The sequence below is a fragment of the Equus asinus genome, chromosome 24 (genome assembly GCF_041296235.1).
Source record: "Equus asinus isolate D_3611 breed Donkey chromosome 24, EquAss-T2T_v2, whole genome shotgun sequence".
Classification (NCBI taxonomy): domain Eukaryota; kingdom Metazoa; phylum Chordata; class Mammalia; order Perissodactyla; family Equidae; genus Equus; species Equus asinus.
The window spans coordinates 18,021,060-18,044,353 of NC_091813.1; the positions used below are offsets into that span (position 1 = coordinate 18,021,060).

At 38.3% G+C, this 23,294-nt stretch overlaps 1 protein-coding gene across 3 annotated transcripts in view; it reads left to right on the plus strand.

The window, feature by feature from the left end:
* MEI4 (meiotic double-stranded break formation protein 4) overlaps positions 1 to 23,294 on the plus strand; it is a 242,743-nt gene that overhangs the window by 55,417 nt on the left and 164,032 nt on the right. For all 3 annotated transcript variants that reach the window (XM_044757455.2, XM_070496398.1, XM_044757454.2), the window contains exon 3: positions 5,864 to 6,399. In XM_044757455.2, coding sequence (XP_044613390.2) covers positions 5,864 to 6,399 — 536 coding nt within the window. The remainder of the gene's footprint in view (positions 1 to 5,863; positions 6,400 to 23,294) is intronic.

The window sequence follows — 23,294 nt, forward strand, 5'->3', positions numbered from 1 at the left end:
ATTGGTTCTGTTTCTCTGGAGAGTCCTAACTAAACAGGTGCAGAAGGTAGAATGAGCATAACATGGCACTTCACTTTATGTGGCAGATAGAAGAGACAAAGGAGCCAAGGATGGTCCCTCACCCTGGGCCGGGTGACTGGAGGAATAGTCCTGCTATCAGGCGAGATGATAATATGCAGGCCAAACGTGAATTGTATGTTTATGTGTGCAGTGCATGAAGATGATTTGATCAGTTTTATAAACATAAGGTTCATGGGACTTTCAGGGTGTACAGAGAAAGATGCCTTTTAGACAGTTGGTTCTATAGGTCTAATTTTGTACATGAGGTAGGGACTGGCAAAATGGATGACAAAAGGCACTAAGAATTGATGTGGATGCGAATATTTTGGGGGGCAGTGGAAAATATGTTCACTGTTGATTCGAGGGTGGGCATTTCTAGGGCAGAATGTGTGGCAGGAGGGCACTGGGTCTGTTTTGTTGAGTATGTTTGAGATCATCTCTAAAATGGTAAGAGGGGTTAAGTTGGGACTTAACATCTGAAAGAAAATGGAAGAGTTGAGGGCTCAGTAAAGTGGAATTCAAAGTCTGTGGGATCCAATGTATGAGAGGGACTATAGGATATTTTAGAGAGAATCTGTAGTTTTAGTTGATGTCTTATTTCATGTACTTTTTTATGTGATTTCATACTTTAGTATAATTTAGATTCTTGGTATCTATAATCATTTAATAACAATAGATAATATTTACTGAGAATTTAATATGTGCTAGACTGTGCTTGATCAGGGTGTGTGTGTGTAGTTTATTATGTCTTTTAAATCTAACAGCAAGCATGTTAGTTAGATCATATCTGGTGACTTGGAGAGAAATTACAGTCCTCAATTTCTTTAGCCTAGTGAGAAATTGAGAGAGAAGCATCATTTGACTTGTGTTTGGTTTTAGTCCCTCCTGGAAAAACAGGAATTCAGAAAGTTGCAACAGCATGGCTTCATTTTCTCTTGTCTCCTTTGGGCATGATGCTTTGTTAGACTGATGTTGAGAAAAGTCATCCAAGCAAATGAGTAGAATCTGACTGTAGTTATGTGAGACTCATTTAAAGTGACAGGGGTATGTTACTGTCTCTTTCCAGGCTATGTAATATTACTCAAATAAGGATGGATATTTAAAAAGCTTGTTTTTGTGAATAAATATCTTATTTATGACTGTCAGAGATTGTAATTGTTAATATTCATTATCACTGAAAATGTTTACTCCTCTAGAAGTAAACATCTCCCTATTTCTCTTTTCCATCTTCTAAGGAAATACACAATAATGACACTTGCCCACTATTAATTACTTTATTAGGCAGTAAGTGGTTTCCTGTATGAAAGTGTTGGTTTCCAATGAAAATGCTGTTTGTAATCTTCAAAGTTTTCATCATTGAGGATAAATAGGAGAGGAAATGAATTGGTTATTTTTTAAAGAGGTAGTAGATGCTATAAAAAGCATATTATTAGCTTTTTATTGGCAAATATTCTGAGGCATTTTAAGTGATTATTGCAATAACTGTGTTCTTTCTTTGTGTCTGTCGATCTATCTGTTCTATCCATCTGATCTCTCTTATATCTATATAATTGTTGTGGTTTGGTGTAAGCTGCCAAGGAGTTGATCCTGGCTCATTATGAATATTAAAGGATGAGAGAAGACCTGTCTCAGCCAGCAGCAAGTTTTAGCACTAAGCATTTCTCTTGATAAGGAGTCTTCTATAGATGCTATTATTCAGTGGACAACCACAAAGATGACAAGAGACAGGACTTCTGCCATTCAGGAGCTCATGAACAAGTGGATGGCGTAGTGAATAAACACTATTGCGGAAATGTGCAGAAGCTGGTATGGAAGCACACAGGCCTCCGTGCTGTGGTCGGATGCTGACTGGACATAAACCTGAAGAACTGGTCTCACTTGCTCACTATGTGACTTTTCCTGGGCCTCTTAATCAAGTTGAGCCTACATTTCCTGAATGGTAAATTAGGGATCATAACGTATCTTCCAGAGTTCTGGGGAACAACACTTGCATTATTTGATGAAGCTATTTTGTAAAGTGAAATACGACTGTAAGACTCTTCTATTCAGTCTGATAGAGTGACTTTAACACTGTAAGTCATGCTGTGTAAAGTGTCAGGGTGGTCCTCTGCTGTGGGGTTTATGCATTCTTTTAGGGCAGAGAGGAGTTTCCTCTCTGTGTGGTTTTCCACATGGGCATCTCCAACATATGCCCTCATCACTCTCTTCCAATGGTACATAAACAAAGCAGCCAGAAAGAATGCTGGTCGGTTTTATGTCTTCCTATACTGGAGCGCGTGCATGGGTAGGACGCCTCCCTTCACATTTGTGCCTGTCAGCAATGAAGGAGGTGATCTGGAGTGGCTGTCACTTCCCAAAAGGCACACCAGTGAGGAGTGAAAAGCTGAAATCAGAAAGCAGCGTTTTGGTTCCCAATTTGGTTGTTGGTAGAATTTGTTTTATGAGTCTTCCCTGAAGACTCATAAGAAAAGCTGAACACCCGTGAAGTTCAGCTTTCTTTGATGGCAAATTGAGCAGGTTACTGAGATATTTAAACTTGTGTTCACTTTCTTAGTGGAGAACCATTTTGAATTGCATGAAAGAAAAATATAATCTATCTGAATAATTACCGTAGTCCCCCCCTTTACTTTTGTGAATGGTGAGACGGATGTCTTGAGAATAAGTCATTTTGGATATTTATCCTTGCTCATAAGAAAAAGAAACTTGGCTCAAAACTAGCAGGCTGTCTGCCTGTTTTAGTATAGAAATAGCCACGTGCAGTTAAACACTCTGCTGGTAGTTCACTGTTCTGGCTACCACCACGTTTTCCACCTTACTGCGTTATCTCCCTAACGTGGAGGGCAGATATTGCAGTGATAATGAGCAAGCACAAATTTGCCCACTTGTAGTGGTTTTAGTAGGCACTTGTTAAGTGAATGAACTATAAGTTAAAGCTCCATCCACTGATTTTGCCTTACCAGCTTCTAATTTTACTGAAGGACAAAAGAGCAACAAATTAGATTTCCAAATGTATGGCGGGGAGGGTAGAAGATGTCCCTTTTGTCTTTCTTCCTGTGCCCTGTTCAACTAGTGTGCCCCTGTCTCCAACTCTGAAAAAATGTGAGTGTTAGGTGAGCTCTCCTTTAACTTCACTTGCGCAGGGGTATTTTTTCCCATCCTTTGCATTCTCATTCTGTTTCCTTCAGCCTCAGAGCAGAAAAAAATTGCTTCCATATCACTAAGCACAACCTATCACTGGGGTCCTTGGCTCCATCTCCTCCTACCTTCTCTAGGACCATGCCCCACCAGGCATTTTTATTTTTTCTCATATCTCCAATTTTTGCTTTTCTATTGCTTTTTTCTTCTTACTCTGTAATTGGTCAAGTTTCTCCCAATTTGTCATGCCACTTTTTTTGTTTTTAAAGATTGGCACCTGGGCTAACAACTGTTGCCAATCTTTTTTTTTTTTTTTTTCCTGCTGTATCTCCCCAAAGCCCCCCCGTACACAGTTGTATATCTTAGTTGCAGGTCCTTCTGGTTGTGGGATGTGGGTCGCCGCCTCAACGTGGCCTGACGAGCAGTGCCATGTCCGTGCCCAGGATCCAAACCCTGGGTCGCTGCAGCTGAGCCCACACACTTAACCACTTGGCCACGGAGCTGGCCCAGTCATGCCACTTTTGCCTGCAGTAACTCTCCACTTTATATTCTCCTGATCAAGACCTCAGAAGCATTGGTCGTTCTTCACTAACTTTGTGCTGATTCGCTCTTCAGTCCATTCACTCTGGCCTCTGTCCACTGCCCTGAATGACTACAGCTGCTATGTGTACGATCACTAGTGATTTTCTAACTGGTAATTCGAACATATTTTTTTCAGCTTTTTATCTTATTGGACTACTGCATGTAATTCTCCTTGGAACTGTTTCCTTGACTTTCATGACACGATCATTTTTATTCTTCTTGTTCCTGTTTAATTATTCCTTCTCTGTCTCCTCAGTGATTTTTTTTTCTCTACTCAGCCCTCAAATATTGATACTCCTCAGGGTCCCTCTCTGACCGTCTGGTCTAGGCACTGTTCATACTATCCCCAGTGACTATAACCATTCCTTTATTTCAGATACTACCTACACATTGATGACTCCTAAATGTATTTTCACTTGAGACCTTTCCCTCCAACTTAGGCTCTGGTGGCCAATTTCCAGGAGAATATCTTTGCCTGGATTTCCTTCAGTTGCTTCATGGTTTACATGACCAAAACTGAACTTGTCATCGTTTCTCCTAAGCCAGTTCTTCTGTCCATATTGTTACCATTTCAGTTGGTAGCACCATCATCTTCCCACTCACCTAAGTCAGAACGATGGGGTGCATTTTTTCCTACTTCTACTTCATTGCCCACATCTAGTCAGTCACCCGGCCTCCAGATTATATTTGGATGTTTTGTATTTCCCCGGTCAGTCCTTTCATTGCCCTTCCACTGCAACTCCTTGGCTCATTTCTCTTATCACTTGATATTAGGACTAATAAAGGTGTGTTTTAACTGATCTTTTCATGTCTCCCTGTGTCCTCTTCAACTTGCCCTTCATATAGCCAGAGTGATCTGTGAATGAATATAAGACATTTCACTTTCCTGCATCACACCGTTTAGTGCCTCATTCCTGCTCCCATTGCTGACAGAGGTATTTCTCAAACTTGGGTTCACAGATATATGCATGTGCTTAGAATGTTCAATGAGACTTTTTCAATTTTGTTTGTACTTTTTACTGATCATCATTTTACAAACCACCACCACCTTATCTGCGTTTATGATGGCATCTCTCTCAGAGAATGACCTCAAGTTAGGTTAAACCTAAGGTTAAGCCTTAACTGCAAGTATTTCTAAGGCAATATCAGAAGATTCTAGTGGTTATAGATATAGTTTCAAGGATCTATGAGATATATATACAGATAGATATACTTGAATAATTATAAATAAGTCCACATACATATATAAATTGTTTGTTTATTTTTGTATATCAGGTATATGTGTGGGTGTGCATATAATTTTTCCAAAGGAGTTTTACATTATTCAAGCTTGAATTATAGTCACTCTACACTCAACCTATAAGTTCTAAGGTCCTTAATATGTCTCTTAAGATCTTTTATGACCTGGCTTCTACATATTTCTCCATCTTAATGTCTTGACTTATATTTTCTGTAAAAGGAATTTCAAACTACTTGTGGGTCCTTACATGCACACTGCTTTTCTCTTCCTTCGTAGGTATGTGCTTTTGCAATTACCCCTCTGGTATATGGGATTCTCTCTTACTCCATTCCCCTGACTTTTAACTGTGAACTCCCTCTTACGCTCTATACATTAGTTCCACCATCACCTCTTCCAGGAGGCACTGATCTAACCAGGCAGGCTGTTCAGTGGTACTCCTATTTTCATAGTGCCCTGAGCAAATCTCTATCTCTAGATGCACCTTATTGCTTTGTAGTTACCTGTTGGAGTCTGTAGCAGATCGTGACCTCCTTGAGGTCTTGTGGTTTCTCCTCTGTATCTTTCAAGCATGGCGTCTAGTGGAACGAGAGAGAGTGACCGACAGTGCATTGATGAGTCACCCTTGCTTTCTCCCAGTGAAGATAAAGAGCATTTCTACAGTCAGCCTAAGCAATTTCTTTCACAGTTTTCCCTCTATTCAGTTTTTGCACCACTGTTTTTTAAATGTTTAATACATATTTGCATGCTTCATTTAGCATTTTAAGTTAGAAAAATCAAAGACTAGTTTTTATATGAAAAAATTTTAGCCACAGAAAGATAACACACTTCTATTCCTTTCTATTTTAGGAGACCCATCCACCCAGTTGCAGGCTCAGGAACCTAGATGTTCTGAAAATACGTTAAGTCTGCTGGAAGATTCTGGGTGTGGTTTATCAAATGAGCAGAGAACTGAACCTTTGGAGATGTCCCAGCATTTTGTGGAGAGCTGCACCCCTACGCCCTTCCCACCACTGCCCATTGTGAAAAGACACGGTGCTACTCCGGAAAATCCTCTGTCTTCTCACATGCAGTTCTTGCAGCATTTGCTTGAACTGAAGAACTTGACAGAATCAGGGAGTCTGAAAACAGACTTGAGCCTCTTTGAAAACGACTATTCCGCGGTATCGGATTCTGTTTTCCAGTTGCTGGATGGCCTGATCACTTTTTACCGTAAACCCAAATTTCCTTTTTCAAGCTTTTGGACAGAAGCTGTTGACACTTTAGCTAGACTGATCAGTGATTGTAACTTATCTATTCATATTCTGAAAAAGTGTTCCAAGAAGTTGGAAGAATTTGAGAAAACCCTACTACAGATTATTTTAAGGAACAACCATATAAATCGGGTAAGTAATAAATCTCTTCTATTCATGAAATAGTATGTCAGTAATTTTGGTGAACATTCCCATTGAATAGTGCCTGTTGCTGTCCCTTAGCCTTGTGGCTCAGAGTCTCTAGTCGGGCCTTCTTTTGCAGTCGTCTGCAGCTCTCCCCTGTGTTCGTGTCCCCCCCTCTGGCCTCTGATTGCTACAGCATCCATCTCTCCGTAGACACCTCTGCTTCAGGCTTGTGCTTCTCTCCTTTGAGGTACCTTCCCTGTTCTTAATCAGTAGCCTTGGACTCTATCATCTTTTGTTTTCCTTGCCTACATTTACTTCTTACTGCTCAAAGTCTCAATATTTTTCAGAAAAACACTAACATTTATGGTTTTCCAATCTATAACTTTCTCTGAGTGTTAAATTCCTCATGATGGGTTAACTGTATTGTATTGAATTTGTTCTTTTTCTGACATTGACTAGCAAATGCCTGGAAATCAAAGACTATGTTTTTCTTCTTTTAGAATTTCTCTTGTAAGTGGCATAATACCCGATGGACCCTCTGCATGAGGGTTAATTGAGTAAGTTGGCTGGGGAACACACAATATAGGGCTTTATTATGTTTTTTTTTTCTTATGTATGTAACATGGCTTAGAAAGGTTGACTCAGGGTTTCTTTTTACAAGTGACATTGAGGTAACCTGAAATTGTTTTTTTGTTTGGCTCTTGGGACATAATGGAGTTTCTTTTTTGTGTTACTTTCTATCTTCCTCACTATCTGATCCTTTGTTTGGGAAACTCCAAATGCCTTCACATTTTAATCCTTTTTAATTGACTACTAAAAATATCACAGAGGTGACTAAAGGTCTAGCTAACTCATTAACTGTATTTCACTGTAGGAAAAAGGTTGTTGGCCTTGTTTCTTTTGATCCATCACTGTTGACTGTTTGTGCCCCGCACCATTATCTAAGGTCAAAGTTTTTGTACAGTATAGGCCTTACTTGAATTTTCAAAACCCTGGCAAAACTGAATTAATAACTTAATTTATTGCACGTACGTCTGTTCTTTCCCTCTCTATCAGGTATGATTTGATCAATATTATAGAAAACCTTATGATTGAGCTTTTGGCATTTATGAGAAGATACTGAATTTTTTATCTGAGAAACCAAAATTTTTCTCTACTGGACATGGTCAATCGAATTAAATATCACATTTTCTATTGTAGTATCTGATATATATAATCTATTTCTTAATCATCAATAAATATCTCAAATACTTAATATTCTTTAATCTTTTTTGTGTATTTTTTTGCTTTCTTCAGCAGTGGAAGATTGAGTGATTGACTTTGGTCTTTTCTAGGAGAGGTAATTGTTGCATTTAGAGAAAGTAGACTCATAAGGTTGTTCACTGCATTTACAATTAGGATGATGATTCATAAATAAGTTTTAATGACATTGTCTCTGGGGACTTTTTTTCTTCCCAGCAAAAGCATCTTAGACTAAATCATTCAAAATCTTTTCATTGTTGTCACCATCATCATCAGTATTACTACCATCATCATCTTCCAGATATGTTAATAAAGCTTCTGTATTAGAAAAAATTTACTAAAGATTGTTCTTTATAAATGCTTTTCTGTCTTTTTATAAAAGCTTTCTTGGATTATAAAGTGTCAAGAAAGAATCTATTCTGGCATGAAATATAGGATAGCTCCTATTAGTGCATTTTTTATTGATACTATTGACTGATTTAAACAAAACATCGTAGTTTAGAAAAAAATTTGCTTTTTTGGAAAAACCTTGTTTCCATAGATTGGAAGTGTTTAAATTGTATTGCTTAAAAACTTAAGCCCTGCTGTTGACTTCATTAAAGTGAACTTATGTTTATGCAGTGTGATAGGAAAAGGTGTGGTGTGAATATTTAAAATTCTGACAAAGGGATTTCACGTATTTATAGTTCACATATAGCTAGGTTTTAAATAAAATAGAAATCTTCAAAAACACGTCCTCAATACATTTAGTAGTAAAATTATTCTGACCATAACTTAGTTTTTCTTTAATGATCAATAAGAACTTGATATCTATCAAAATCTTGAGGTCATGATTGTGAATATCAGTTATGTCAGGGCTGTATGTATTCAAGACATAGGGGGTTGAAATGAGATACCCTGGTGAAAGATTTGACAGATACAGAAGGTACGTGTCTTGAAGCCAGACGGCTTATAGGGGTCTGCACTAGGCCTGCCCCCGGGGTCCTGTGGAACAGTCTGGACAGAACCTGGGTTGAGCCGTCCTCCACTTGCAGGCCCCATATGGCACCTTTCTTACTCACCTGTGTACTTGCTTGGGGTCAGGAGTGTTTACCTTTGAGGTACTGAATGCCCTTTGTTTGACTGACAGCCTGACCTTTCCTATGTTTCCAGACCTGAAAATGTGTTTGTTTCTATGATTAGAAACATCACGAGCTAATCGTAGCATTGTGCTTTTCTTTACAGGCCAGGATACTATCATAGAAGTTTAACACCAGAATGCTTATGATTCTATTTAGATTTTGTAATCATATCTTTGTCTTAAATTCTTAGTGTTTTGAAGAGATCATAATAATTATATTAACTTAAATATCAAAATCTATAGTTGTCATTGAGCCTTTAGGTATTTAGCATATATTGCTAAATCTTAGAGACATAATAGTGAGTTACATAGAGAACTTTCTCTTCAGATTTCTTAGTTTTTTAAACTATAAAACAACTCTTGGACATATTAGTTGTGAAATTGAAAAAAACAATTGACTGCCAAGCAGACATTCAATTAGAATCTTTTGTATATATGGTCAGCAGAATAACGGCCCCGAAAGATGCCCGCATCCTAGTCACTGGAACTTGTGAGTAAGTTACGTTAGGTGATGGGGTGAGGTGGGAATCAAGGTTACTCATTAGTGGACTTTGAGAGGAGGAGACTATCCTGGATCACGCACGTAGGCCCAGTACTCACAAGTGTCCTTATAAGGGAAAAAGAAAGGCAGGAGGGTCAGTGTCCAAATCAGAGAGAAATGGAGGATGCTCTGCTGCTGGCATTGAAGATGGAGGAAGGCGCCATGAGCCAAGAAATGCACGTTGGAAAAGGCAAGGAAATCGAGTTTTCTCGAAAGTCTCCGGAGGAAACACAGGCCTGCCAGCACCTTCATTTTGGCTTGGTGAGACCCACCCCAGACATCTGGGCTCCAGAACTGTAACTGAGTAAATTTATGTTGTTTAAGCCACTAAGTGTGTGTTAGTTTGATACAGCAGCAACAGGAAATAATACGCTATGTTTACCATTTTTATAGTGTTTTCACATCCATTATCTCATTTTTATACAATATTTATACAAAGATACATATTTATACAATAACTCTGAGAGACAGACATGGTTGCCATTCTTATCTCCACTTGATAGTTGAGAAAAATGAGGCCCAGAGAGATGTGCCCAAGGGCCCAAAGCTAGTTAGTAGCCCGTGAACACTAGCACCCGGTATTAGAGTTACTGTGGCTCTGCTTTCTCTCTCCATTCTCTCTCTTCACGATCCTCAAATTTGGTAAAACTGACCCAGATTATGGAATGTATCAGATATGGCTTATATACTCCCCGCACCCCCTCCTGCTGTGGTCTCCGTGCTCATCCCTTCCTGTGTGGATTCTGGCAGTAGCCTCCTGTGCGATTCCTGACGCACCAGATCCTCCTCTGATCCATCCACCCCGCCGTTGTCAGAGTGATCTTTAGAATCTGCTGAAAACCCTTCAGTGGCTCCTCACAGATGCGCACGCAGTGCGCGCTCTTCCCCTGAGCCCGGAGGCTCTTCTCCACCCAGCCCCCCTCTAGCCTCTCTAGCGTCTTTTCTCGTTCCATCCTAAGCACTTTTCACTCCAGTCAGAATTGTTTGTAGTTTTTCAAGCACTTTCTGTTCCTGCCCTCTGTGCCTTAGTACCAGGCGGTTCTCGGCCTAGAATGCCCTTCTTCGGTCTGGCTAGTTCTACTCATGCTTACCAGTGGAGCTCCAGGTGAGCCCCTCAAAGAAGCGCGCCCTCGGACCGGGCTTCCGTCCTTCTTTCCTTTTCTGATTAGCTATTCCTCAGGTCCATGCACCACAGCACCCACGCACCGGGCAGTGGCTCCCGACACCGATCCTCGCCCGGACTGAGAGTGTCTGTGTCGCTGCCCCGGTGGCTGTGGGGCGTCTCCCTGCAGCCCGGTGCGCTGGCCGTCCCGGCCCCCCAGGCCCCCGTGCCTTTGCTCGTGGTGGGGGCGGGCCGCAGTTGTTTCTGTGGTGTTTGCTTCTGGGAGGTTATGTTTTAAGAACTTCCCATCTTGCTAGGCAGTCTCCTTGCTTTGCTTTGGCTAGAGAAAGCAGGCTCGTGTTGCTGTTGTGTGTTTTTGTTTTTGTATGTGCCCATTGGCATTTCTGGGTTGTTGGCTGTTTTAGCTCAAAATCTAGGATATCTGAAGCAAGAAGAAAACCAGGGAACTCACCACGTTGTCCTTCCTTTGGTCTTTAGGTCCATAGCTAGTCCACCTTCAGTCTTCCTGGGTTGTTTACATATGAGGCCCAGGGTTTTTGTTGTGCTTAGTGAGAGGAATAGAGATAACGTTAAGTCCGCTTCCTGGAAGTGGAAACCTGTGACACTGTTTTCAAAAGTCAGATGATGTTCCATATTTACACTGACAAACAGCTAGCCCTGCTGACACCTCAGGACCACCCCTTAGAGACCACCACTGCCAGACCTTTACTCCTGTTCTGCCGACATTTACCTCTGTTTTAAATAAAAGGCTTACACTGCTATTTCTCAGGTTATTTTCTTTTTTGTCTCTTCACTTAGTATAATGGAAGGTAAAAATTTGTCTTATATAGCTTGTTCTCCTCTACCTACTCTCCAAACATAGTTTTTATCAAAACTTTTGGTAAAATCGGTATTATGTATTTATATTATTATGAGTCTATAATTTTTTTTTAGCACCGAGACATGTAATATACAATTCCATTTCCTTTTTGAGCAACTTTTAATTTTTTTCTAAAGATAATTACTTAGAGTTATTTTTTTCCGTTTGTTTAGTTTTCTACATAGCTATAATTGATTGTACCTTCAGACTCTTTGATAGGGCTATGAACAGCCACCTCTCAGCATGGCCGAACAAGTGAAGTCACTCACCAGTTCCATCTTTGTTTGAGACACAGCTTCTGGAGCCTTCCGTCTTCCTGTCTTCATCTGCACTGATGCTTCCTGTGTCTGCTGCTTGGCTTTACTCCAGGGACGACTTTTCTTTTCATCACAACCTGGAGAATTCCCTTTCCTGCTTTCTTATGCTGGATCTCATCATCCCTGGATCTCATATATTCCTTTTCTTGGTTTATAACTTCCTTTAGTTGATGCATATTCTTTATGAGCTCACTTAGAAAGGGTACGTGGGCTGTAAACTTTTAAAATATTTGTTGGCTTAATATATTTTATTACAGCTTTAAAATTTATTGATGAATTAGGATAATTTCCAAGTTGGAAATAATTTTTGCATGGAATTTAAGACATTTTTCTACTAACTTCTAGATTCTAGTGTTGCTAGTGAGAATTCCATTGTAATTCTCGTTTTAATTCCTTGAATGTGATCTATTCCCCATCCTCACATACCCACCAGAAGCATTTGGGATCTCTCTTGTTCCCACTCTTTTGCAACTACAGGATAGTGTACCTCAATATGAGTCTTTTAAAGTTCTTTTTCTTGAGGCTTTGAATCTGAGATTTCATCCTTCAGTTCTGAAAAATTTTTTGAACAGTTTTTCTCCTTTATTTCTGCCTTCTAATATTCTCTGTTCCTTTTTTCTACAACACTTCTTGGTCTGATCCTCCGAATTTCTTATCTTTTTTCTTATACCTTTTATTTTTTTTATTTTTGGTTTTCCTGGGAGATTTCCTCAACTTTTTCTTCTAGCCATTCTATGGAATATTTTTATTCTTGCTGAAATATTTTTAGTTTCTGTGAGTTCTTATTCTCTTGATTGTTCCTTTTTATAGCTGCCAGTTCTTGTTCTATTTACAATAAGATATAAAATGTTTATGTTTTCTTTGTTCCCTGCTTTGCCACTGTTTTCTTCTGGTCTTATTTCCCCATCTCGGTTGATCGCTGTTTTTCATTCTTGAGGCTCTGCGGTGCCTGGAACTAACCTGGGAAGATGGGTAAGATTTAAGATGGCCACCTGACAGATAACTTGTGGGAGGGTGCTAATGGTATGCAAGGTGCTGAGCAGAGGCAGAGACAGGAGGATGCCTGGAGATCCTGGAACTGCTACAAGTTTGGGGATTTGGCTGAGAAGGAGTGGAGCTTAGCAGGGAATGAGCCTACTGTGATGGAGAAGGGCAGGTAATGAGGATTCTTGTATGGTTTGTTAAATACTTGAGTTTCTTCTGCAAGTCAAAGGTCATAAGGTATACAATTTAACTTGCATGCACAATTTTGATGTATTAGAGCCTCTGCTTTTTTTCCTGGGTACAGAGATCCCCCAAAGTAAATAACATCTAGGAGATCATTGACTGGCATACCCTGCCCACATAAATACTGTCTTCTCATTCAAATTCTACTGACTTTTCAAAAGATGGCTCAAACCTCACTTCATTCATAAATTCTTTCTTATCAATTTGATCCTGAAATGGGCACCTCTTCTGAATTTCTCTAGCGATTATTGTCTACATAATTCACTTTTCAATTTGCCATATGCTGTCTTATTTCAGCTTATCTGATATGGCTAAGATTTAAAAAATATTTTATTTAACTTTTCAATGTTTTTATCACAGAGATTAATAGCATAAGTTAGAGTCATAAAACTTTTATTTACTAGTAGTGACCTTAGACAAGTTAACTAACTTCAAGTTCCACATCTATAAAATGGAGATAATAAATATGACTCCGTCATGGAGCTGTTGGGAATTTTCAATGAGTAAATGCAGATAAAGTGCTTGGCATAATATTTAGAGTCATATAAGTGCTTAATAAATATTTCTTGTTGCTCTTCTCCTTGAGGAAGGGGCAATATCCCAGTTTTTCCACTCTTCTGATATAATGCGAGCTTATATTAGAGAAAAATGAGGCAGTTTTTCAATTGAAAATAAGACAATGAAAACAAGTTGTGTTCATATGCCCCCATACACCTAACTACCACTTTCTGACTTTTGATCGCATTTTGCTGTACAGAACCTTCGTCAGCAGGAGTGCTGTCATATTGACATTGTATTGACATTCTTTGAGTGCCTCCATGTATCTTGCAGCTGGGTATCATCTCATGGTGTCACTGCTTATCCTTCCACAGCCACAGCTTCCCCTGACCGATGAACTTAGTAGGCACCATGGACTTTTTTCTTTCTATTTTAATTGTAGAAAATCCATTGTAAATTAACTATTTGACTGCCATAGTTTCACTTACTCTTTGCATTGATCCCTTCTTCTAGGGCTCTGTTATGTTGCATCTCTGATCTAGGATTTGTCGTTGCTGATTCCCTCCTAGGCTGTCTTGTTTGCTTACATCACCAATGAGGTGGCCCTTAGGCAGTGTCTGAAGATGTGGTTCATTAAGTCAGATGTCTTTTCCACCAATGTGGACTTCTTACTTGTATCTTAAAGCTTATTCATGCTGTAATCATATCAACCAGTAAAACATATTAACTTTTAATTTGATTCTGTCCAATTAGCAGCATTTCTTATACATTTCTCTGCTGTGACTTGGGACATCATTTTAGTAATGATAGGCTTTTGTACCTTTGGTGACTTTCCAAAAAGCTTTATCCTCTGCCTTTTTTGTTTTTGTCATAGATGTTCATTCATTTCTTAAAGTTTGCCTCAAGGATTTTTAAGGCTACTTACAGTCTGCTTTGTTTTAGTATATTCCTGGGTAGATAGAAGTGGAATCTAAGGTTAGGGCTCCATGTGCATTTCATCCTTGTGCAGAACTGTATTTAAAATAAAAAAAAGAAAAACATCTGGGCTAATGTTCCTGCAGTTGTATTTAATTTAATGAGCATTTACTGATACAAGTTGTATCGTAAACTGAAATCTTAATACTCATTTTGAACACTATATCAGTGTGTAATTTAAACCTCCCGTGGATTTTCAAAGTGATGTTTCACTTTCAGTGCTCAGGCAGCGGAAAGAGGAATAGACAGAACAGAACTTGGTTCAGTTTATTCTCAAGGTATACTTTACATTCCAATATCTGTTCTCAAGATAATTAACAGCAGTCTACCTTTATATTATACTTTATAGTTTGTAAAATGCTTTCACCTGGAGTTTATTATCTGTTCTGGCAGTAACTGTGTCCTGGTTGTTATTACTTTCTTTGGTTTATAGATTAAAAGATTGAGGACAGGCAGATTGAAGGACTCACGGAGTGTACTTAATTAGCCAGTTCTGGAAGACCTGGGTCTCAAACCTGTGTATGACCACAGATTCTTTCCTCTTTCCACTGTATCTTATTTCCGTCATTAACTTTTAAAATTATCCATACAATTTTGTTCTAAATGCAAAAGAAATAAACTAACTCCAGTATGTGGCTTAAAAAAATATTCATTGGAAATCAAAGACCCTAGCAATATTTCTGTCAGCTTAAGAAGGAGACTATTTGTATTCTCCTTCTAAATGTAAGTTGCTGAATTTCATTTTGTTTAAAGATTTATGTGTATAGCAAACAAAAAAGGAAAAAAAGTACTGCTTTATGTTAGAACATAGGGTCTGTTGTTCCTTGTTTACTTTATTGGCTATAAATTATGTGCTATTGGAAACTTTATAATTGCATATAGAGTCTTGTAACCCTAGTTTCATTTGAATATACGCTATGTGGTTTTGTTTGTGTCTACATAAAAATTAAAATGTCTTCCTCCCAGTTTCAACAAGTTTTGTGAAATATATTTTAGATTTTCTAGAAGCTTTATAAATAGTATTTTGAAGCTATCTTTTTTAGTTTATTTTTTTTCCATTGAGGTCAGAATCTGCTTAAAGTAACCACCCCTCATAGTTATCAATACTTATAAGGGTTGGGAAAACTTAAATCATAGCTATCAAATGTGAGACCTGGAAAAATTAAACATTTCTGAGAACATGAAATTGCTTCTCATTTATTTATAGGCAATAATGGTTTTAAAGGAGAGCATTTTACTCTGAGCATATAGAGATTAACCATAAACCTATTTTCTTGTTTTTCCCGTAACATTTTTCCAGTGCTGGGGCTCTAACATGAAACATGGGCCTCCTGTCATGTGCTGGGGACTGTCTTAGATTCTGGATATACCGTGGTAGACTAATGAGACAGAGTCCCTGCCAAAGGGAACTGATAATCTAGATAGCCGATGAATAAAGGAACAAATACACATAAAACAACAGATAAGAAAAAGAAATGAGCGGGGGGCAATGGAAGAGAATAAAAGAGAAGACCTAATTTAAGTTGGTAGGACATGGAAGGCCTCATGGAGGAAGTAGTTTTTAAATAGAATGAGAGGTAGTTTGGAGTAAGAACTTTCGAGGCAGTGGTCATAGCGTGTGTCCCTGAGACAGGATGCATTTGAGGAATTGGAAGGAGGGAGAGTGCTCAGGTTGAGAGAGTGAAGGTTGGAGAGCTGCATAATGAGTTTGGAAAAATATGGACTGTAATGTATCGATGGGTTGCCTACTGTTTTAGTTTCCTGAGACTGCTGAAACAAGTTACCACAAACTTGATGGCTTAAAACAGAAAATTCTGCTTTCACAGTTCCAGAGGCCAGGTCTGATATAAAGGTGTTGACAGGAGATGCTGTCTCCAGAGTTTGCTAGTGAAGAATCTGTTTCTTGCTTCTTACAGAAAAAAGAAAATGGTGCCTTAAAATAAAATTTAGGGGAATAAAAGGCTTTTTTAAAAAATTAAAAATATTGTAATGAAGGCACATGAATTAAATGAATTTTTGGAAATTTAGAGAGGAAAATCTGCCAGAAATTAGAGGAAAAAGAAAATAGATAATTTGGGAGCAAATGAAGGAAAATTAGAGGGCCAATTTGTGGGTCCAACATTTGAATAATAGGAGTTCCAGAAAGAGAAAGGAAGAGGAAATTATTGAAGATACAATTTAAGAAATTTAATAAACATGAAAAACCTGGTTTCTAGATTGAAAGCCTGCCAAGTGCCCAGTACTTGGAATGAAAATGGACATATACGAAGGCCATGAAGGTGAAATTTCAGAATGCTGGGATAAAGAAAAGCTCCTATATGCTTCAAAAGAAGAGGGAAAAAACATTACAGTTTATAAGGAAAATATCAGAAATACAAGTATTTCCCATTTTTCAAAAGCAAAACAGTGGAAGAATTGGAGAAAATGGAACCCTCTCAAATATTTATCAGGAAATTTATTAACTCAGAATTTGGTACCTGATCAAACTGTCAGTCAAGTGTAAGGTTAAATGAAGGTATTTTCAGGCATATTAGGTCTTGAAATATACCTTCCATGTACCCTTTCTCAGGACACTACTGGATAATATTTTCCAACAAAATGACCTAGCAAACCAAGAAAAAGGACATGATATATGGGAAACTGAAGAACAATGCATGAAAGAAGATGATGCTGAAAGGAAATTTCAGGATGACAGCTGTAACTAGGCCTTGAGAATAACTGTTCTCGATTGTAGTAACTCAGAAGATTCCAGGAGAGAGCATTTAAGAAAATGAAACTGATAGAATATAGAGTATGTATAAATATCTTTAGAGCAGGTTAAGAGAATTGATGAAGAGTTTGGAGGTGAGGTGTTATTAAGTGCATAACAAAAGCGAATGAATAAAACAATACAATGATTAATTACAGGAAAAATGTGCAGAAAAGGAAAAGATATATAGTATTCTACATGGCTTGGTTGTACGTAGTATTTATGTAGTTACAATAACATAAACATTAAGTAATGATATATCCAGAATTATATGTAAAAAGTGTGTTTGTATGAGAGAGAGAGAAAGGTGATGAGTGCATGGCAAAGAAGGATAGTCAAATCCTAAGCTTTCATAGTGGAAATTCAACATTTTTTTAAAAGTAAGGTATGCAGGAGTGATGTCAGCATCATGGTGGAGTGAACTTGCCTGAGACTCTCTCCCCTCCAACATACAACAAAAAATGGCATCCATACTCCAACAGAGGACATCCTAACACAACACAAAAATGTTGGAGAGACATGCAGCCATACAGTGGAGGGCAGAGAGGCTGGAGGACCCCTCAGAGGAGGTGGAAACGGGTAAGAGAGAACTTCCCTCCCTTCCCTAAAGACTGTGATTGCAACTGCAGGAGGCTCTGTTAGGAAAGTAGTAGGGGAGGGGACGCTCATTTGTGGGAACATCAAGGACTCCCTAGGGCTCTTGCAGCCTAGAGGGAAGCCCTCTAATGGGGTGAACGCTTTCAAGGAGGGAGACCTCATCATGCCAAGTCCCCAGGAGACCAGATAGTGAGAGAAGACTGAGAAAATCTGGAGAGTATGGAGGAGGAAGCCCCCTTCCCCCGACACACCCTGTTCCCACTCTACTGCCTGACATCTCAGCTGAAGGTGGAGGTCTCAGAATATGTGGATCTTGAACCCCTCTGAGTGGCAATAGGCAGTAACTGTAACCAAATAGTATCAGAATGCATGAGACCCGACCCACCTTTAGCAATATCAGAAGCTACATCAAATCTCTGGACCAGAGAGAAAACAGCAAGCACCTAGAATTCAGTCCTGAGGACACAGAAATATGTATTCTAAATGAAAGACAATTCAAAATAGCTATCATCAGAAAACTTGACGAGGTAAAAGAGGATGTAGAGAAACAATGAGTTCAGGAGCTACTTCACAAAAGAGGTTGAAACTATAAAGAAGAATCAATCAGAAATATTAGAGATGAAAGACATAATGGAAGAGATAAGATATGTAGTCTCTGAGCACCCGAGTAGACAACATAGAGGAGTGTATCAGCATAATCGAAGATAGACAAGTTGAAATGCTCCAGACAGAGGAGGAGAGAGAACTAAGACTAAAAAGAAATGAAGAAAGTCTCCGAGAAATATCTGACTCAATTAAGAAATGCAACATATGAATTATAGGTATTCAAGAAGGAGAAGAAAAGGAGAATGGAGCAGACACCATGTTCAAAGAAATAATAGCAAAGAACTTCTCAAACCAATGGAAAGAGAGGGAAATCTGTGTGGAAGAGGCTTCCATATCTTCTAGATTTGTCTGTGCAAAAAGACCTACTGCAAGGCATATAGTAGTAAAACTGGCAAAAATGAATGACAAAGAAGGAATACTAAGGACCACAAGGCAGAAGAAAATAACCTACAAAGGAATCGCTAATAGGCTTTTGGTGGATTTCTCTGCAGAAACCTTACGAGCTAGGAGAGGATGGAACAACATATTCAAATCTTTAAAAGACAGAAATCTTCAGTCAAGAATACCGTATCTAGCAAAAATATCCTTCAGATATGAGGGAGAAATAAAACTTTTCCCAGAGAAACAAAAGCTAAAGGACTTCCTAGCCATGATTCATGCCCCTACAAGAAATCCTCAAGAAGGCTCTCATAACTGAAAAAAAAAATGGAGAAAAGGGTCACAAAACACAGAGTAAGGAAATAAATAGGTAGACAGAATCAGAATAGTACTCAAAATATAGCATTAAATACTCAAGTATAGCATTAAGCTAAAGAGAAGGAAAACACCAAAAACAAAGATAATCCTGTCAGTTTAACCACAAACTCACAACACAAAATGGAATAAGGGATGAGAAAAACAGTTTCGAAGGTAAGGAGGAAAGGAACTGAATCGGTTTAGACTAAGGAAAAAGGAGGCAATCAGAAAATGGACTATCTTCTACGTGAGATTCTGAATACAAACCTCAGGGTAACCACTAAACAAAAAAGGAGAACAGAGACACAAATAATTAATAAGGAGAAAACAAAGAAACACATCGTAGAAAACAACATAATTCAATGGGTAGACCAAAACACACAGACGAGAAACAAAAGAAATGCAGGAAAACCGGAAAACGAGTGATACCATGAGAGCATTAAGCCCTCATACATCAATAATCATCGTAAATGTAAATGGATTGAATTCTCCAATCAGAAGACACAGACTGGAAAGATGGATTAAAGAACAAGAGCCAAAACTATGCTGCCTCCAGGAAACACACCTCAGATCCAATGACATGTACAGGTGCAGAGTCAAGGGATGGGAGATGATACTCAAAGCTAATGGCAAACAGAACAAAGCAGGTGTCGCGATACTTATATCAGGCAAAGTAGACTTCAAGATAAGACAGGCAAAGAGAGACAGAGGGGCAGTACATCATGATAAAGGGACATTCCACCAAGAAGATATAACACTTATAAATATCTATGCACCCAACACAGGAGCACCAAAGTTCATAAAGCAAGTATTAACAAACCTAAAAGAAGATATTAATAATAACACAATAATCGTAGGAGAGCTCAACACTCCACTCCCATCAATGGATAGATCGTCCAGGCAGAAAATCAACAAGGAAATGGAATTAAATGAAAAGCTAAACCAGTTGGACTTAATAGACATATATAGAACACTGAATCTGAAAACAGCAGAATACACATTCTTCTCAATGCTCATGGAACATTCTCAAGGATAGGCCATATGTTGGGAAACAGGGCAAGCCTCAATAAATTTAAGAAAATTGAAATCATAGCAAGTACCTTTTCTGATCATAATGGTATAAAGCTAGAAATTAATTACAAGAAGAAAGCGGAGAAACAGACAAAGATGTTGAGACTAAACACCATGCTATTGAACACAAAATGGATCATTGAAAAACTTAATGGATAAATCAAAAAATATCTGGAGACACATGAAATGGCAGCATAACATACCAACTCATATGGGATGCAGCAAAAGCCATATTAAAGGGAAATTTCATTGCAATGCAGGCACACCTTAACAAACAAGAAAAATACCAAATAAGCAATCTCAAATTACACCTAACTGTGTTAGAAAAATAAGAACTAGCAAAACCCAAAGACAGCAGAAGGAGAGAAATAATAAAAATCAGAGCATAAATAAATACTATTGAAACAAAAAAGGCGATAGAAAGGATCAATGAAACGAAGACCTGGATGTTTGAGAAGATAAATAAAGTTGACAAACCCCTAGACAGACTTACAGAGAAAAAAAAAGAAAGCTCAGATAAACAAAATCAGAAATGAAAGAGAAGAAATAACAATAGATACCACAGAAATACAATGGATTATAAGAGAATACTATGAAAAACTGTATGCCAACAAAACGGATAATCTAGAGGAAATGTATAAATTCTTAGACTCTTACCACCTCCCAAAGCTGAACCAAGAAGAAACAGATAAACTAAATAGACCAATCAAAAGGAAGGGGATTGAAACAATAATCAAAAGCATCCCAAAGAATAAAACCCCAAGACCAGATGACTTCCCTGGGGACTTCTACCAAAGTTCCAGAGAGGATTTAATACCTATCCTTCTCAAGCTATTCCAAATAGTATGGGAAGATGGAATGCTTCCTAATACATTCTACAAGGCCAAAGTTACTCTGATAGCAAAGCCTGGCAAAGACAACACAAAAAAAGAAAACTACAGGCCAATATCACTGATGAACATAGACTCAAAAATCCTCAACAAAATATTGGCAAACCGAATACAGAAATACATCATAAGGATCATATATCATTATCAAGTGGGATTTATACCAGGGACATAGGAATGGTTCAACATCTACAAATCAATCAATGTGATACACCACTTCACCAGGTTGAGGAATAAAAACCACATGATCATCTCAATAGATGCAGAGAAAGCATTTGACAAGATCCAACAGCCATTTATGATAAACTCTTAAAAAAATGGGGAGAGAAGGAAATTACCTGAACATATTAAAGGCCATATATGACAGACTCACAACTAACATCATACTCAATGGGGAAAAACTGAATGCCACCCCTCTGAGAACAGGAACAGACAAGGATACCCACTATCACCACTGTTATTCAACATAGTACTGGAGATTTTGGCCAGAGCAATTAGGCAAGAGAAAGAAATAAAAGGAATCCAAATAGGGAGTGAAGAAGTGAAACTCGTGCTGTTTGCAACAACATGATCTTATATATAGGAAACCCCAAAGAATCCTTTGGAAAACTAATAGAAATAATTACCAACTACAGCAAAGTTGCAGGGTACAAAATCAGCTTACAAAAATCAGTTGCTTTTCTATACTCCAATAATGAACTTACAGAAAGAGAACTCAAGAATACAATTCCATTTATAACCACAATTAAAAGAATAAAACAACTAGGAATAAATTTAACCACAACGTGAAGGACTTATACAATGCAAACATTACTGAAAGAAATTGATAATAACATAAAGAGATGGAAAGAGATTCCAAGCACATGGATTGGAAAAATAAACATAGTTAAAATGTCCATACAACCCAAAGCAATCTACAGATTCAACTCAATCCCAATCAGAATCCCAATGACATTCTTCGTGGAAATAGAACAAAGAATCCTAAAATTCATATGGGGCAACCAAAGATCCCAAATTGCTAAAGCAATCCTGAGAAAAGAAAACAAAGGTGGAGGCATCACAATCCCTGACTTCAAAATGTACTACAAAGCCATAGTGATCAAAACAGCATTGTACTGGTACAAAACAGACACTCAGATCAATGGAACAGAACTGAAAGCCCAGAAATACAACCACTCATCTATTGACAGCTAATTTTCAACAAAGGTACCAAGAACATACAATGGGGAAAAGATAGTCTCTTCAATAAATGCTGTTGAGAAAACTGGACAGCCACATGCAAAATAATGAAGGTAGACCATTATCTCACACCATACAACAAAAATAAACTCAAAATGGATCAAAGACTTGCAGTTAATCCTGAAACCATAAAACTCCTGGAACATAATATAGGTTAGTACACTTTGTCATCAAACTAAAAAGGAACTTTTTGAATACCATGACTTCTCACACAGCGGAAACAAAAGAAAAAATACAGAAGTACGAGCTCAGCAGACTAAAGAGCTTCTACAAGGCAAAAGAATCTAGGATCTAAACAAAGAGACAACCCATCAATTGGGAGGAAATGTTTCCAAATTCATCTATCTGACAAGAGGTAATCTCCATAATATATAAGGAACTCACCCAACTGAACAATAAAAAAACAAGCAACCCGACCAAAAAATGGGCAGAGGATATGAACAGACATTTTTCCAAAGAAGATGTACAGATGGCCAATGAACACATGAAAAGCTGTTCAACATCACTAATGAACAGGGCAATTCAAATCAAAACTACACTAAGATACCACCTTAGGCCTGTTAAAAGGCTATAATCACTAAGACTGAAAATGACAAATATTGGAGAGGGTGTGGAGTAAAGGGAACCCTGGTACACTGCTAGTGGGAATGCAAAACTGGTGCAGCCAATATGGAAAACCGTATGGAGATTCCTCAAAAAACTAAAAATAGAACTACCATACCACCCAGCTATCCCACTACTGGGTATCTACAACGTGAAATCAACAATCCAAAGTAACATATGCACCCCTATTTTCATTGCAGCACTATTCACAATAGCCAAGACATGGAAACAATCCAAGTGCCCATCAACTGATGATTGGATAAAGAAGATGTGGTATGTGTATACAATGGAATACTACTCAGCCATAAAATAAGACAAATTCATCCCATTTGCAACAACATGGAAGGACCTGGAGGGAATTATGCTAAGTGAAATAAGCCAGACTGAGAAAGACAAACACCAGGTGATTTCACTCATATGTGGAATATGAACAAAGCCACTGACAAAGATAACGGGTCAGTGGTTACCAGGGGAAGGGGCGTCTGGGGTGGGCTCGGGGGGTGAAGGGGAGT